Genomic DNA, 17,710 nt, shown 5'->3' on the forward strand with positions numbered 1-17,710 from the left:
TTTTTTCATTTTTTTTTTGAGACAGAGTCTCCCTCTGTCTCCCAGGCTGGAGTGCAGTGGTGCCATCTTGGTTCATGGCAACCTCTGCCTCCCAGTTCAAACAATTATCCTGCCTAGCCTCCCGAGTAGCTGAGATTACAGGCATGTGCCACCATACCCGGCTAATTTTTGTAGTTTTAGTAGCGATGGGGTTTCACCATGTTGGTCAGACTGGTCTCAAACTCCTGACCTCAAGTGATCCACTGGCCTCGGCCTTCCAAAGTGCTGGGATTGCAGGCGTGAGCCACCGTGACCAGCTTATTTGCATTTATTTATGTATTTAGCGAATGTACTGAAAACCATGGGTTCACACTGATATCTCCAAAACCAAGTCAACATCACAGGGTTATCCTAGTTTTCTCTCTTTCTGTATATACTGCTCCCTTCACCAATGATAGGAAAGCAATTAGGCTACATTTTATTGGTAGATGAAAATTAGGTGGAGCACTTCATGGACTCTAAACAAAGGGACTGAGTGATGAGGAGATTTGGAATAAAATATATACTTTCTCCCCTTCATTTGGCTCAGTGAAAATTTACATCAAAATTTGCCTCTATAATCTCATTTTTAATAAAAAAGCAGGCAGATGTTGGAAATGATATCTGTTTTTTCTTTCTAGAGCATTTTTGGGGGGGGTCTAGAAATGGAAAATAGTGTTATTGTATAAAATGATGCACCTTTTTCCTTAGTAATGAAGAATGAATGGGTATTCGATCAGAAAGTGAAAAAAAAACTTTTATTAAATGATGTTGAACTTTAATAGTTTTCATCTTCAATAAGCCTAGAAGCATCCTTTCTAGAAGGTTACTTTCTGAACTGTGAACAGTGAAAATTTGAGAAGCCCTCCTGTTCATCAAAAATCAATGTTTCTTTTAATTAAAGGGACTTAGGAAAAACAAAAAGCACTTTTCCATTGCATTGTTTGCAGTTGTTCTTCATTAGACAATACCAGGTTTCCATTAGCCTTGTGTAATTCAAGAGCCCAAGAACCATTGTCAAATGCTGAAGATGTTACTGCATAAGTCTGATTTAGAACAGCTATTTGGATTTCAATTATTAATGAAATTAGTGTCCTGAATGTCAGCAAGAGCACTGCCTTAGGTAAAGGCTGTAAAGGAAATCATATTAGTGTGGAATTTCCTCTCCTTAGGGGCTCCTCTTAGATTACATTATTCACTTAGCTATCTCCTGTCAGGAAAATGGAAATGTTAGCCACAGTTTGATCCTGGGGCAGAACCAAAGGGAGAAGTTAAGGGATTTCATCATGGCATCAATTCCAAAACATCTGCATGGTGCTGGTATTGCCTTTTGTCCCACTGAGTGTTTACAAAATAGCACCAGTAAGGATAGCATCAACTGGCAAACGGAGAAGGAGGAGAACAGAGTGGAGAGGAACCCTGTTAGGAAAAATTGAGCGGCATTCCATCTGGTAGGCAAGTTTGCGTTGCTCCTTTTTGGGATCTGCCTAGGAATGTTGGCAAGCGTGATGGCTCCCCTGTGGGCCTGCATCCTGGTGGCTGCAGGTGAGTCCTTTTAATGATTTTACTAGGCACTAAGGATTAACTCTTAGAAGATAGAGACAACATTTTTGTACACTGTGCTATAGAACTTCTCAGGCGTGTTTGCTTTTATTCATCATCTGTAAAATGCCAGTCCTGTGAAGCTACATTGAAAACAATGATTTGTTTCTGACTTTGTTCCTATGATTGCAAATACACATACATATAGCATTAGACTGTGGGGCTTTTTACACATAGCTGAAAATATGCTCTGAAATGTTATAATTGCTTGATAAATCTCTGCTTCTCTAGAAATCAAGCTCTCTACAGCTTGATTGAGAGTTTGGGGCATTCTTTTTCAAATTTGCTCTTATGTGTGGACAATATGTTTTTATTATCCAAAATAGTCTTGGCTTCATTATCAGCTGTTAGCAGCCCAGAGAAAAAGTCCATTAGATTTGTCATGGCTACAGACATATGTATATCATTTTGGTATTAGAGGCCTTAACATCTCGCCTTACAAAATCTATGTAGGTGATGAGTATATCTCTAAAGACAAGCACTGTAAACTTGCAAGTTTTGAATTTACAGTTCCTCTTAAAAGTAATTTAGAAGTTAATATTTTTTTTTTCTAAATTTCTAGAACTATACTTCCATGGCACCAGTATTAACTCTATTGAATTGAATCATTTTAGTTAGGATACAATTGATTCTTAGTACACGTGCACAAATCAAGAATTTATGATTATGGTGGTGTTTCTCAATGTCCCGTTTTCTTGAGGTTTCTCCTAGAGCTCATATCTGAATTTTAAAGTTTTAGAATGTAACTGGAAGTGGAATGAGTCAATTACAGAGATGAGTTAGAAATTTGGTACCCAGGAAGCTGGAAATGATTTTTTTATTGGGTAGAGAAGAAAAATAGCCACTTATCAGTAAAGTATAAAAATCTTGGATGTTGAACATAAAGGATAAAAGCATATCTTAATGGTAAAAAATAAAAACAGAGGAAATGTCATTAAATGCCAAATGGGTTTCTTAGCAGAAAATAATTGTGAGCATTAAACTAAGATAAAATAGAAAAATGAAGGTAAGAAAACAGACTAAGTTCTTAACAATATCTCTCTAATGTTTTGTATTATGCATGATTTTTGTTCTAAATGTAGCAGAAACAAGTGTTTTAATAGTGTCTGACAACCAGTGCTTTACCATAAATCATTCCGAGGATACTTGTTGCAGGAAGATCTGCCCTGTGGAATTTTACTGGGTTTTACTATATTTACTTTACATATTTTACTATATTTACAAATCAAGATGATTTGCAAATGTAAGAGCACTGAACCAATCCCAGGGGGCAGTGTGTTGGCATAGAAGGAGGCCTGAACAAGGAGAGCCAGCTAATTCCTGCTTCACTGCTCACCAGCCACGTAACCCTGGGAAGTCAATTAATCTCTTAGAGACTCAGTTTTCCTGTAAGTTAACTTTATTTTGGGTATTCATGCCAATCAAATAAGACAGCATTGTTAAATTGTAAGGTGCAATGCAAATGTAAGATATTATTAACCTGAAAACACATACGGAAAATACCACTGGCTATTTCTGTCCAATAATATACTCCACACAACATGTCAGTCTTCTTGTTGAAAGGTTTCTTGCTGTTGTTCCTAATATTCTGAGGGAGTCAGGTTACACTTAATCATGTAGTGTCATAATTAAAAGCTTGGGCTTCAAAACCAGTCCAGCCGTGTGTAAATATCACTCCCTTTGCTTGCAAGCTTCATGACCTTGGGCAGTGCTAACCTCACTATGCCAATAGTCCCTTACCTGCAGTAATAGTGCACTTCTCATAGATCTGTAGAGTACCTGTCTCATAAGTTTGTTGGGAACGTTGAAGGAGATCATTCATGTGAGGGCTTAGCCTGGTGCCTGGCATACAGTCAGCATTCAATCAGTGTTAGGAATTCAATACATAAATCTCATTTCCTTTTAACCTCTCAGATGTATCTGTAACTCTCTTAAAATCCTAGAGATACATAGCAGCTAAAGCAAGAATAGCGCTTTCCATCAAAGTACCCTGAACACTTTAAGATAGGTGCATGGGAGAGTAAGTCATTAAAACAAGGAAAACAAAGGAATAATTTTATTGTGTTCTTATCTTCTTCTTTTTCAATCTCTCTTCACCTACAAGTGCTTCATAGCTCAGTCCCTAACACATTCTACTTTCCAGAAATCTTACAAGTGAATTATTTGAAGCTGATTATTAGCATTCAAGAAGGCAGTTTTGGCGAGGAATCTTTTCTGGGTCTGTTGATAGCTTCCATCAGTGTCTGTTGAAACATCACTGAACTGTGAGTCATTTAGTGCTTGTGTGAATGTCACATTAGCTTTCAAGGGGCATAATTTACTGTTAATTAATGGTCACTTAAATCCTTAATCTCTCTCCTGTAATTGATCTTTCTCCTCAGGCAAATTTGCATTCATAGTAGAAATGTAATTTATTATTTCTTCCCATCTTAAACAAAGAACTCTTTCCCCTTTTGGTTTATTTAAGCACGTTTCCATTTGCTTATTGTTTTTCTCCTTTCAGTGCTTGATTCTCTTTTGTTCCTAGTCCTAGCGTCCAGAACTTTCTCTTTTTAACCAAGACTTTGACCCATTCTAGAAAACATGAGTTTATCCATAGGGAACCTATGGATTGGTTCCTAGACAAGATCGCAGAGGGGAATTTGAGTCTTTGTGAGCAGACGGTGCGGGGAACACATATTCATTGCTCAGAATTATGTTTTAATGCTGTCTCAGGTAGTTTCCTGTATTGAAACATGCTCATTTCGGTGTTTCCCCAACTGAGACTTGAATTGGGAGCTTCCAAGCGAGGTAAATGTGAAGCTGCCCACAGCAAAGTTGGCAGGAAAAGCACTGGGCCAGCTTTGCTTTATGCTCCTGACTTCCCTGCCCTGGGGTACACCAGCAAGAAATGTTCTCAGGTAGAGAGATTCACAGCACACTTTTTGACAATAACAGCTCACAAAAACCCTACAAATGATGTTTGATGCAAGCCACCCACCTTAGTCCTGTACGCCTGAATAGCTAACGCCATTTTAGGCATCTTCTTGGGTGAATAGTTAGGGAGTTAAAATGCTCATTAGATTCCCAGTTCCAACGGTAATGAAAGTGTATATAGAACTGCCCACAAGGAGTCTGGCATTGCACCTCCAGCATTGTTGTTAGCATTTTGGTCACACTGACATTGTTAAATCATAGAAATTGCTGCCTGTGGCGGCAAGTGACGTGACATCATTCATAAAGAAATGGGTATAAACGGGATTGTCACACAGGGAGAAGCGATCTCATTTACAGTTTCCTGCTGGATCCCTCATACCTTTGGCAGCTCATCAAAATAACCATCAAAACCACTGAGAGCCCAGGCAAATTCACACGCAGGGCACTACAGAGAGATTTCACTCACGCACTTTGTCAGGAGGTGTGCAATTTGCTTCGGTCCAATGACTGACTGAAGCATTGAATCCCCTAAGGGCTGGCAAAGCTTGTGAACAAAATATCTTTTTGCAATTCAGAGAAAGCCCTCACAAATTTGTCACTTCCAATTGCTGGTGCTCATTTCTCTTGCTTCCCTTCCTCTGGCCTCCCTGGCCTCAACACCAATCACAGCTCCTCTACAAATCAAGATTTTTTGGGTCAGAAGAAATGGTTGTTCCCTGGAACCAGAGAGAATTTTCTCAAAACAAAGATCTCATTTTCTGACAAGTGCATTTTATTTAGGGACAGAGGAAATGAGAAAAGAGATTTTTGAGGAGAAAAGTACAAATTTGGGCTCCCGTTAATCTCATTATCTAGAAATCTATACAAGTTTTTGGGGTTAATGGGTTTGTTCATGTGTTTTTTGCTAGATTTTTCTATCGAATTTTTGAATTACAAATGAAAAATCAAAAGAAAAACCAAGGCGGGAGTTAAGTTTTGGCTAAGTGTGTAGGTGGTTTTTTTCTAGATGCTAGGAGAATATGATACAGGAATAAAGAAATTATTCTGTCTCCAAAATGCAGGCTTGTTGTAAAATGAAATTGTAGGTACAGTTTTGCAGACTTGGAGATGGCGTTGATTTACTTGTTTTTACGATGAGATTTCTCCATTGGGCACTTAGGCCATCAGCTTACTTTAAGCGTTTGCCAAAGGCTACACCAACTGGCTGGGAATTGATGCAGATTTTGGTGAGCTGAAAGCTATATTCTAGTAAGAGCCACCGAGTCCTGAACAGTCTGAAACCTCCTAAAGAAACCAAGCCCCTCTTACTTTATCTTCACAATGATAGTTTCTTTTCCAGGAATTCTAGCCACAGATACACATCATCCCCGGGATTCTGCTCTGTATCATCTCAGCAAGCAACTATTACAGAACTATCATAAAGAAGTGAGGCCAGTTTACAACTGGACCAAGGCCACCACAGTCTACCTGGACCTGTTTGTCCATGCTATATTGGATGTGGTAAGGACCATCTTGCCCCTTCCTATTCTTGTTAACGTCTTTTAAAACAGTCTGCAGTTCATGCAGGAGCCTAGGAGAGGTTATATTCTCGAGACTGTAGTTGAACTGGCAGGGAAGTTGTGCTAGATTCATTTTAGCAGTTAGGTAAAATATTCATTAGGCAGATCATGCTTTCTAGCCCCCAGTAGACACTGTGAAGGGCAAATCGTCTAGATCATGGAATTAAGATGTTTTAAGAATTGTGAAACTGGGTGGCTCATGCCTGTAATCCTAGCACATTGGGAGGCCAAGGTAGGCAGATCACTTGAGCACACGAGTTGGAGACCAGGCTAGGCAGCATGGTGAAACCCTGTCTGTACATAAAATACGCAAACTGGCCAGGCGTGGTGGTGCATATCTGTAGTCCCAGCTACTCAAGAGGCTTAAGAGGGAGGATAGCTTGAGCTTGGGAGGTTGAGGCAGCAGTGAGCCATGATCATGCCACTGCACTGCAGCCTAGGTGGTAGAGCCAGACCTTGTCTCCAAAAAAAAAAAAAAAAAAAAAAAAAAAAATTATATATATATATATATATATATATATATATATATATATATGTCATAGATCACAGTACATATTGTATGAATATTGCTGAAACCAAAAATAGTAATAGGTATTTTATCCTGTGGTTCACATTTGTTAATGATAATAACAGATTTAAGAGGAGATTCACTACTTATTGCTTGAAATTTAAAAGAGAGAAAAAATGCCTTGTTATCTTGAGTTTATAAGGGGGCTTTTGCATCTAAAGCGTTTGCTAAGGATGTTGGGGAGAATTTGTTTATTAAAGCATCCTTTTTCTCCTATATCTGAAAGATAGGCTGTGGGAATGAAATGAATCCTGTAAAGTAGTTGGCAGAGTTCTTAGGAAGCCATCAGCAAGTGATGGTCCTGATGGTTACCACCTCTTCCTCTTCCTCCTTTTTTCTAATTACAAAGTCTTTGATTTCAATTGGTTCCAGAGTCATTTTGATTTCTCTCTACCTTTTTTTTTTTTTTTTTTTTTTGAGATGGATTCTCTCTTTGTTGCCCAAGCTGGAGTCCAATGGCACAATCTCAGCTCACTGCAACCTTCGCCTCCCAGGTTCAAGCAATTCTCCTGCCTTAGCCTCCCTAGTAGCTGGGATTACAGGCATGTGCCACCACACCTGGCTAATTTTTGTATTTTTAGTAGAGATGGGGTTTCACCTGTTGGTCAGGCTGGTTTCGAACTCCTGACCTCAAGTGATCCTCCTACCTTGGCCTCCCAAAGTGCTGGAATTACAGGCATGAGCCACTGCGCCCAATGATTTCTCTTAAAAACAGACTTTACTGAGCTTGTTTTGTTAAAGTAATTTAATCATTGTTTTTCCATTTACTTCTCAAAAATTGTTTTCTAATTGAGGTAAAATATACATACATGGAAATACACAGATCTTAATTGTACAAGCTGACGAGTGTTACTAATTACATATACCCACATAACATTTATTTATTTATTTATTTATTTATTTATTTATTTATTTATTTTGAGACAGAGTCTGGCTCTGTCACCCAGGCTGGAGTGCAGTGGCACGATCTCAGCTCACTGCAACCTCTGCCTCCCGGGTTCCAGGGATTCTCCTGCCTCAGCCTCCTGAGTAGCTGGAATTACAAGCATGCACCACCACGCCCAACTAATTTTGTATTTTTAGTAGAGATGGCGTTTCACCATGTTGGTCAGACTAGTTTCGAACTCCTGACCTCAAATGATCTGCCCGCCTCGGCCTCCCAAAGTGCTGGGATTACAGGTGTGAACCACCATGCCCAGCTATTTATTTATTTTTTGAGATGGAGTCTCACTCTGTTGCCCAGGCTGGAGTGCAGTGGCGCCATCTTGGCTCACTGCAACCTCTACCTCCCGGGGTCAAGCCATTCTCCTGCCTCATCCTCCCGAGTAGCTGGGATTACAGGTACCTGCCACCACACCCAGCTCATTTTTATATTTTTTAGTAGAGACAGGGTTCCACCATGTTGGCCAGTCTGGTGTTGAACTCCTGACCTCAAGTGATCCAGCCACCTCAGCCTCCCAAAAGTGCTGAGATTACAGGCATGAGCCACTGTGCCTGGCCATATAACCCATATCTCTATCAAGATATCCAAGATACCCAAAAAGGTCCCTTATTCCCTTTCTAGTCCATCCCCATCCTCTTCACCAACAGAGACAAATACTCTTCTGATTATTTCTTTCAGCAGTAATTAGTTTTGCCGGTTGTAGAACTCCATGTGAATGAAATTTTATTGTGGGTATTTGATTGTGTCTGGCTTTTACACTCGGCGTACTTTTTCACTCGGCATTTTGAGGTTCACTTGTGCTGTTGTGTGTATCAGTAGTTTATTCCTTTTTCTTAATAAGTAGTATTCAGTTATGGCTATATCATGATTTGTTTATCCATTCTCCTGTTGACAGGCATTTGGGTTGTTTCTAATTTTAGGATAGTATGAATAAAGCTGCTAAGAATTTTCTTGCACGAGTCTTTTTGTGTATATGTTTCTATTTCTTTTAAGTAAAACCTAGAAGTTCTATGACTGGGTCACAGGATGGTGTACACTTAGTGAGAAACTGCCATACTGATTTGCAAAGTGGTTGTGCAATTTACACTTCCACCAGTAAGCTATGAGAGTTCCTATTGCTACACATACCCACCAACATTTAGTGTTACACGTCTTTTTAATTTTAGTCATTCTGGTAAATGACTAGAATTTCATTGAGGTTTTATTAAAATTTCCCTAATGACTAATGATTTTGAGCTCTTTTTCATGTGTTTATTGACTACTTATAGATCTTTCTTTGTGAAGTGCCCATTTAAGCCTTCTGTTATTTTTAAAATTGGGTCACTGGTTTTTTGTTTTTCTAATATTATTATAGATTTATAGGAGCTATTTATACATTCTGGGCACAAGTCTTTTGTTAGATATGTATTGTATTATACATATTACCTCCTATATTATTATATAACATGTAGTTATATCATTATTATAATAACATATAATAATTACCTAATACATACATATATTATATAATAAATGTTTATTCCCAGTCTGTGTCTTGGCTATTCACTTTCTTAATGGGTCTTACAATGAATAGAAATTTTCAAATTTGCTGATGTTTGTTATGGTTCGAATGTGTCCCCAAAATTTCTTTCTTTTTTTTTTTTTTGAGACAAAGTCTCACTCTTGTCCCCCAGGCTGGAGGGCAATGGCACAATCTCGGCTCACTGCAACCTCCACCTCCCGGGTTCAAGCGATTGTGCTGCCTCAGCCTCCCAAGTAGCTGGGATTACAGGTGCCTGCCACCATGCCCAGCTAATTTTTTTTTTTTTTTTTTTTTTTTTTTTGTATTTTTAGTAGAGACGGAGTTTCACCATGTTGACCAGGCTGGTCTCCAACTCCTGACCTCAGGTGATCCGCCCACCTCAGCCTTCCAAAGTGCTGGGATTACAGGTGTGAGCCACCATGCTTGGCCTTTTTTTTTTTTTTTTTTAATTTTTTATTTTTAGACAACATCTCTCTCTGTCACCCAGGCTAGAGTGCAATGACGCAATCTCGGCTCACCATATATTATATGTTTGTTGATGAGGGGCATTAGACTCTAGTCTTCTCATTTGGTTTTGGTATCAGGATTATGTTGGCCTTCTAAAACAGAATTGTTGAGAATTGTTTCCATCTCAGTTTTCTGAAGGCGTTGTGTAATGTGAATATTTTTTTCTTCCTTAATGTCTGATAGAATTTATGAGTAAAATTATAGGGGTCTGGAGCTTTCTTTGTGGGAAGGTAGTCAAATGCAAATTCAACTTTATTTACACATATTCAATTTTTTCTTGTGTCAGTTTTGTTAATTTGTATTTTTAAGGAATTTGTCTCTTTCATCCAGTTCGTCAAATTTATTGACTTAGTTGTTCATTTTTTTTCTATTATTTTCATGCCCATAGGATCTCTAGTGATATGGCTTTTGTGTCTCATATTGGTAATTTGTGTTTTCTCATATTTTCCCTCAACTCATCTTGTCATAGTTTTCCTAATTTCATTTTTTTCAAAGAGCCACCTTTGGGCTTTGTCATTTTTTGTGTGTGTTTGTTTTGTTTTATTTTGCTTTGAGACAGGGTCTCACTCTGTTACTTAGGCTGGAGTGCAGTGGCATGATCACGGCTCACTGCAGCCTCAACCTCCCATGCTCTTTAGATATCTTTACATATTTCTTTTCTTCTACTTACTTTCTTTGTGTTTTTGAGACAGAGGCAAGAGACAGACAGAATCTCTGGGATCCAGTAATCTGATTTTTTTTCCCCTCTAGTTTTGGCTTATACAGAATATTATATAAATGGAATTATATGTTATTTTACCTTTTGTGCATGACTTCTTTCACTTAGCGTAATGCCTTTGAGATTTATCCATATCATTGCATAACTCAGTAGTAGTATTTTATTGTACAGATGCACTACAATTTATCTGTTTACCAGTTGTTGGACACATGAATTGTTTCCATTTGGGGGCAATTATGAATAAGGCCACTATAAACATTTGCATATGTTTTTCTTTCTCTTGGATACATGCTTAGGTATAGTATTGGTTACTTGTATGATGGGTCTGTCTAATTTTGTAAGAAACTGTCCAGCTGTTTTCCAAAGTGGCTGTTATCATTTTGCATGTCACTCACAATGTGTGAGAGCTTCAGTTTCTTCACATAATCATTACTCCTTGACATGGTCAATCTATAATTTTTTTTTTCTTTAGACAGAGTCCTGCTCTTGTCGCCCAGGCTGGAGTGCAGTGGTGTGATCTTGGCTCACTGTAACCTCTGCCTCCTGGGTTCAAGTGGTTCCCCTGCCTCAGCCTCCTGAGTAGCTGGGATTACAGGCGCTCACCACCATGCCCAGCTAATTTTGGTACTTTTAGTAGAGACGGTTTCGCCAGGTTTGTCAGGCTGGTCTTGAACTCTTGATCTCAGGTGATCTACCTGCCTTGGGCTTCTGAAGTGGTGGGATTACAACAGGCATGAGCAACGGCGCAGGGCCCAATCTTTAAAATTTTAACCGTTGTAGTAGGTTTGCAGTAGTATCTCAATGTAGTTTTTAATTTTTATTTCCCTAACATTTGAACATGTTGAACATTTTTTCACGTGCTTATTTGCCAATTGCCAACTGTATATCTTCGGTAATATGTCTGCTCAAATCTTTTATTATTTGTAAAGTTGGGTTATTATTTTATTATCAGGTTACAAGAGTTATTTATATACTCTGAGCTTATTTCTAGACTCTTCTATTCAACTAATGTGGATGTTTGTCTTTCTACCATACCACACTGTTTTGATTACTGTAGCATTGTGGAAGTCTTGAAATAAGATAATGTGAACTTCTAATCTTGTTCTTCTTTTTAAAAATTGTTTTAACTTTTCTAGGTTGTTTGCATTTCTACATAAACTTTAGAATTGACTCATCAATGTCTATTTTTAAAAACTTCTGGAATTTTGATTGGTACTGCATTGAATCTATAGATAAATTTGAGGAGAATTGACATCTTAACAATATTGAGTTATCCAGTCCATACATGCAGTGTATCTCTCTGTTTAGTTCTTTAACTTCTTTTATTAATGTTTCATCATTTTTAGTGTTTTGCATACATTTGGTTAAATTTATTCCTAAGTATTTCACAGTATTTGTTATTATAAATGGTATTTTAAATTCGAATCTAGTTGTTTGTTGCTAGCATACAAAAACACAGTTGATTTCTATATATTGGTTTGGGATTCTGTGACCCTGACATCTCTTTTTCTTTTAAGAGCCTTTTTTTTTTGGAAGATTCTTTCAGATTTTCTGTGTAGAAAATCATGTTGTCTGTGAGGAAAAGCAGTTTTACTTCTTTCTTTCCAATCTTTATACCTTTGTTTTCTTCTAGTGTCTTGTTACCCTGATGAGGACCTCCAGTACAATGTTGAACAGAATGTTATACTGCTCTATAAATATTAATTCAATAAATGTGGTTGATAGTGATGTTGAAATACTTTTTTGTTTTTTGAGATGAAGTCTCATTCTTGTCCCCCAGGCTGGAGTGCAGAGGCAGGATCTCAGCTCGCTGCAAACTCTGCCTCCCAGGTTCAAGTGATTCTCCTGCCTCAGCCTCCCTAGTAGCTGGGATTATAGGTGCCTGCCACCACACCCAGCTAATTTTTGTACTTTTAGTAGAGACGGGGTTTCACCATGTTGGCCAGGCTGGTCTTGAACTCCTGACCTCAGGTGATCTGCCCACCTTGGCCTCCCAAAGTGGTGGGATTACAGGTGTGAGCCACTGCACCTGGCCGAAATCTATTTTTTTTCCTCTAGTTGTTTTATTAATTTCATGGAGTGGGATGTTAAAATCTCCAGTTACGATTGTAGTTTGTCTGTTTCTCTCTTTGGTTCTGTCAACTTTTGCTTCATGTATTTTGAAGCTATGTTATTAGGTGCATACACATTTAGACATATATATATATGTATGTATATATTTTTTTTTTTTTTGAGACAATATTTTACTCTGTCATCCAGGCTGGAGTGCAGTGGCATGACTGTGTCTCACTGCAGCCTCAACCTCCTGGGTTCAGACAATTCTCTTGCCTCAGGCTCCCGAGTAGCTGGGACTACAAGCACATGCCACCACACCCAGCTGGTTTTTGTATTTTTGGTAGAGAGAGGGTTTTGCCATGTTGCCCACCTTGGTCTCTAACTCCTGAGCTTAAGAAGTCTGCCAGCCATGGCCTCCCCAAGTGCTGGTATTACAGGCGTGAGCCACTGTGCCCAGCCTATATGTCTTCTTAATGAACAGATTCTTTTACTGTTATGAAACACTTCACTTCATCTCTAATAATATTCCCTTTTATGAAGTTTTTCTTATGCTGACTTCCCACATGGCATATTCTTGGCCATCCTTTTATTTTCAATCTATTTGTGTCATTTGATGTCCTTTGTATTTGAAGTCATTTCTTGTAGACAATATATAGTTAGGTACATGCTGAAAAGAAATATATAGGCAGGCCCTGTGTACACTTCACCCAGTCTCTCCTACTGTTAACATCTTACATATATATAGTACAGTGTCAGTACTAGAAAATTAACACGGGTACACTCTATAGAGCTTATTCTGATTTCTCCAGTTTACCTGTACTTGTGTGTGTGTGTGTGTGTGTGTGTGTGTGTGCGCGCATGTAGTTCTATGTAATTTTATTACATGTGTAGCTTTTTGTAATCAGCACCACAATCAAAGTACATAATTGGATCATCACCACAGGGCCCCCAGGTGCTATTCCTTTACAGCCACAGTCCTTTCTCTCTGCTGACTCCTAACCCCTGGCAACCACTAATCTTCTCTCCATCTTTACGCTACTTCAAGAATATTATATAAATGGAATCATACAATATATTACCTTTGAGACTGGCTTTTTTCCTTTAGCATAATTCCCTTGTGGTCCATCTGTGTTGTTGTGAACACCAATAGTTCATTTCTTTTTGTTGCTGAATATTATTCCAGGTTAGGGCTTTTTTTTTTTTTTTTTTTTTTTTACCAGTCTGACAATCTATGCATTTGTTTTTTTTTTTTTTCTTCCAATATGGAGTCTCACTCTGTCCCCCAGGCTGGAGTGCAGTGGCATGATCTCAGCTCACTGCAACCTCTGCCTCCGGGGTTCAAGTGATTCTCCTGCCTCAGCCTCCCAAGCAGCTAGAATTACAGGTGCTCACCACCACATCTGGCTAATTTTTGTATTTTTAGTAGAGATGGGGTTTCACCATGTTGACCAGGCTGGTCTTGAACTGTTGACCTCAAGTGATCTGCCTGTCTTGGCCTCCGAAAGTGTTGGGATTACAGGCATGAACCACTGTGACCAGCCAATCTATGCATTTTAGTGGAAATGTTTAGCTCATTTGCCAATACCATCTTGCTATTTGTTTTCTAGTTGTCTCATCTGTTTTTTGTTCTATTCCTCATATCCTACTTTATTTTCCATAATTTTTAAATTTTTAATAAATATTAAAAATAATAAAATATTTAAAATATTTAAAATATTGGATTATAGTTCCTCTATTAGCTTTTTAGCGATCCATCTTTGTATTTTTTTTAGACTTTGCCTTAGGAATTTCCATATTCATCATTAACTTATTGCAGTGTACTTAGAATTAGTATTTTGACACTTCACATAAAATGTATGAAATTTACAACAGTAAAATTCCATTTATCTGCTCCCACTTCTTTTGTGCTACTTTTATCTTCAATTTTACATTTACATACAAAATATACCCACAAAATGATGTTATTATTTTAAGGTAATCTGTTGCAATAATTTAATGATTCATTTTCAATTTATGTTAATAGAGATGTTTTTCTATGTTACTATCTTAGTGCTAGCAGTGAATCAGAATCTTTGATTTTTTTTTTGGCCTGAGAATTAGGCATTTAAATCAATGAAAAAATAAATGTGAAACTTAAGAGTACAAGGTCTAGGCCTGGCGTGGTGGCTCACGTCTGTAATCCCACCACTTTGGGAGGCCGAGGCGGGTGGATCACCTGAGGTCAGGAGTTCGAGAACAGCCTCAACATGGAGAAACCCCTTCTCTACTAGAAAAATACAAAATTATCTTGTGTGGGTGTGGTGGTGCACGCCTGTAATCCCAGCTACTCAGGAGGCTGAGGCAGGAGAATTGCTTGAACCTGGGAGGTGGAGGTTGCAATGAGCTGACATCGCACCATTGCACTCCAGCCTAGGCAACAAGAACAAAACTCCATTCCAAAAAAAAAAAACAAAAAGAGTACAAAGTTTAAATTTTTTTCCTTTTTACTGATACAGGTTACTTTGGTGTCATTTTTCCCTAACTTAGATAAACCCCTAATCAATTGTTTCATTGTAAATAGGAATATTTAAATGGTACTCCCCAAAATTCCTTTTTATTATTATTTTATTTTTGTTTTTATTTTTACTTTTTTTGAGATGGAGTTTCACTCTTGTTGCCCAGGTTGGAGTACAACGGCGTGATCTTGGCTCACCACAACCTCTGCCTCCTGGGTTCAAGCAATTCTCCTGCCTCAGTCTCCCGAGTAGCTAGGATTACAGGCACCTACCACCATGTACAGCTAACTTGTATTTTTAGTAGAGACAGTGTTTCACTATGTTGGCCAGGCTGGTCTCGAACTCCTGACATCGAGTGATCCACCTGCCTTGGCATCCCAAAGTGCTGGGATTACAGGCATGAGCTATTGTGTGTGGCCATATTTTCCCAATTATCCTATTAAGTAAGAGTGCTAGCCCTAAGATCTTAGAAAATATTGTTTAATTAAATACCAGGAAATACCTCTTACTAAAAAGCCTAGTCTTAAACAGCTTGAATAGAAAACTTCTTCAAGTTTTTTTTGTTGTTGTTGTTGTTTTTGTTGTTGTTGTTGTTTTTTGAGACAGAATCTTGCTCTGTCGCCAGGCTGGAGTGCAGTGGTGTGATCTCGGCTCACTGCAAACTCTGCTTCCTGGGTTCAAGCGATTTTCCTGCCTCAGCCTCCCAAGTAGCTGGGATTACAGGTGCCCACCACCACACCTGGCTAATTTTTGTATTTTTAGTACAGATGGGGTTTCACCACGCTGGCCAGGCTGGTCTTCAACTCCTGACTTCAAGTGATCCACCCGCCTCAGCCTCCCAAAGTAGTGGAATTACAGGCTTGAACCATCACGTTCAGTTCATCTTTTTCCTTTCTGACTTCGTGTTTTTTATTATTTATTATTTTTTATTTTTTTTGAGACAGAGCCTCACTCTGTCGCCCAGGGTGGAGTGCAGTGGCACGATCTCGCCTCACTGCAACCTCTGCCTCCCAGGTTCAAGTGATTCTCCTGCCTCAGCCTCCCAAGTAGCTGGGATTACAGGTGCCTGACACCACACCTAGCTAATTTTTGTACTTTTAGTAGAGACAGGGTTTCACCATATTGGCCAGGCTGGTCTTGAACTCCTGACCTTGTGATTTGCCTGCCTCGGCCTCACAAAGTGCTAGGATTACAAGTGTAAGCCGCTGTGCCTGGCCTCTTCATATTTATTAAGATAAAGAAAATTGCTGGCCGGGCATGGTGGCAGGCACCTGTAGTTCCAGATACTCGGGAGGCTGAGGCAGGAGAATTGCTTGAACCTAGGAGGCAGAGATTGCAGTAAGCTGAGATCGCTCCACTGCACTCCAGCTTGGTGACAGAGCAAGACTCCGTCTCAGAAAAAAAGAAAATTGATCAGGCTTTCCTTTAGAGGTTTATTTGGAGATAAATGGAAAAGGTGTAAAGTATTTATATTAATATTTTCCCTTGGAACAAGTATATCAAATTGAAAATACTTTTCTCTTTCTTCCTACCCTGACAAAAGAAAGTAAAATCAGACTCCTTATGGTAGGTAAGGAGAACACCGTTATCTTTTTAAAGATGTGGGATTTCCCCACCAGAGTTGTTTGTTGTTAGACTATGTTAGACATGTCATCATATTGAATATGGCAAATTTTCTTACAGAAATCTGAAAACAATTTATATTCTACCCCTCTAGTTTTATCCCTGTCTACCATCTTATGTTATCTTCTCCAAGTTCTCAGTACAACAGTGAACCTGGACCCCTGGTTGTTTCCTGCCTGTAAGTCATTCATTCTGCTATTTCCCCTACCAAAAGTCTTTCTCTTCATTCTCCATCTGCAAAATACTGTAGTCCTTCAAATCTCAGCTCTCAAAATCAATTTTCCTCATTTCTCTAAGGTGAGAGCATTTCCTTTAAATCCACTAAGTCTGTGTGGATTTTCTTTTCCTTTCTTTTCTTTTCTTTCTTTCTTTCTTTCTTTCTTTCTTTCTTTCTTTCTTTCTTTCTTTCTTTCTTTCTTTCTTTCTTTCTTTCTTTTCTTTCTGTCTGTCTGTCTCTCTCTCTCTCTCTCTCTCTCTCTTTCTTTGAGATGGAGACTCACTCTATCACCCAGGCTGGAGTGCAGTGGCGTGATCTTGGCTCACAGCAACCTTCCAGACTCAGGTGATCCTCCCACCTCAGCCTCCCAAGTAGCTGGTACTATAGGTGTACACCACCATACCGGGCTAATTTTGTATGTTTTTAGAGATTTGATTTCGCCATGTTGTCCAGGCTGGTCTCGAACTCCTGGCCTCAAGTAATCCATCTACCTTGTGCTGGGGTTACAGACATGAGCCACTGGGCCCAGCCAAGTCTGTGTATTTCTTAATGCACACAGTTATTTGTTAAAATGTTAAAATATGCCCTAATGTAGTGTACGCTACTTGAGGGAAGGACTTTCTTACTCATATTCATATTTTCCATAACATGCAGCACTGTGTATTTGATTTCCAAGACATTCAATTGATACTTGTCCAATGAATGAATGAATTAAAAAATATAAGGATCAATTCTAGGATTGTCTTTACAAATGGCTACTCTGAAAATGCTTGGCAAATGTTTCTATTGCATGTAGGTGGGATAAGCCTAAAGTTAGTTCCAGAGGCAGGGACAGTTCTGAAGGACTTGATAAAAATCACTCACAGATTCTGCACAGACAAGGACACTCCCAATGTGAATAGATAACTTGTTGGATGCATCTGCCAGCATCTGAACTGCTGGCAACTTTTGTTTGGAATGAAGAGCT

The 17,710-nt window shown here is 38.8% G+C and overlaps 1 protein-coding gene across 1 annotated transcript in view; it reads left to right on the plus strand.

Annotated features, from left to right (window-relative positions):
* The first annotated feature begins 5,782 nt into the window (after positions 1–5,782).
* Positions 5,783–17,710, plus strand: part of HTR3B (5-hydroxytryptamine receptor 3B) — a 39,216-nt gene continuing 27,288 nt past the window's right edge. Inside the window, exon 1 of the mRNA XM_005579689.5 lies at positions 5,783–6,036. Within this exon, the coding sequence (XP_005579746.3) occupies positions 5,857–6,036 (180 nt within the window). The 5' untranslated portion in view covers positions 5,783–5,856. The remainder of the gene's footprint in view (positions 6,037–17,710) is intronic.

The sequence above is a fragment of the Macaca fascicularis genome, chromosome 14 (genome assembly GCF_037993035.2).
Source record: "Macaca fascicularis isolate 582-1 chromosome 14, T2T-MFA8v1.1".
Lineage (NCBI taxonomy): Eukaryota > Metazoa > Chordata > Mammalia > Primates > Cercopithecidae > Macaca > Macaca fascicularis.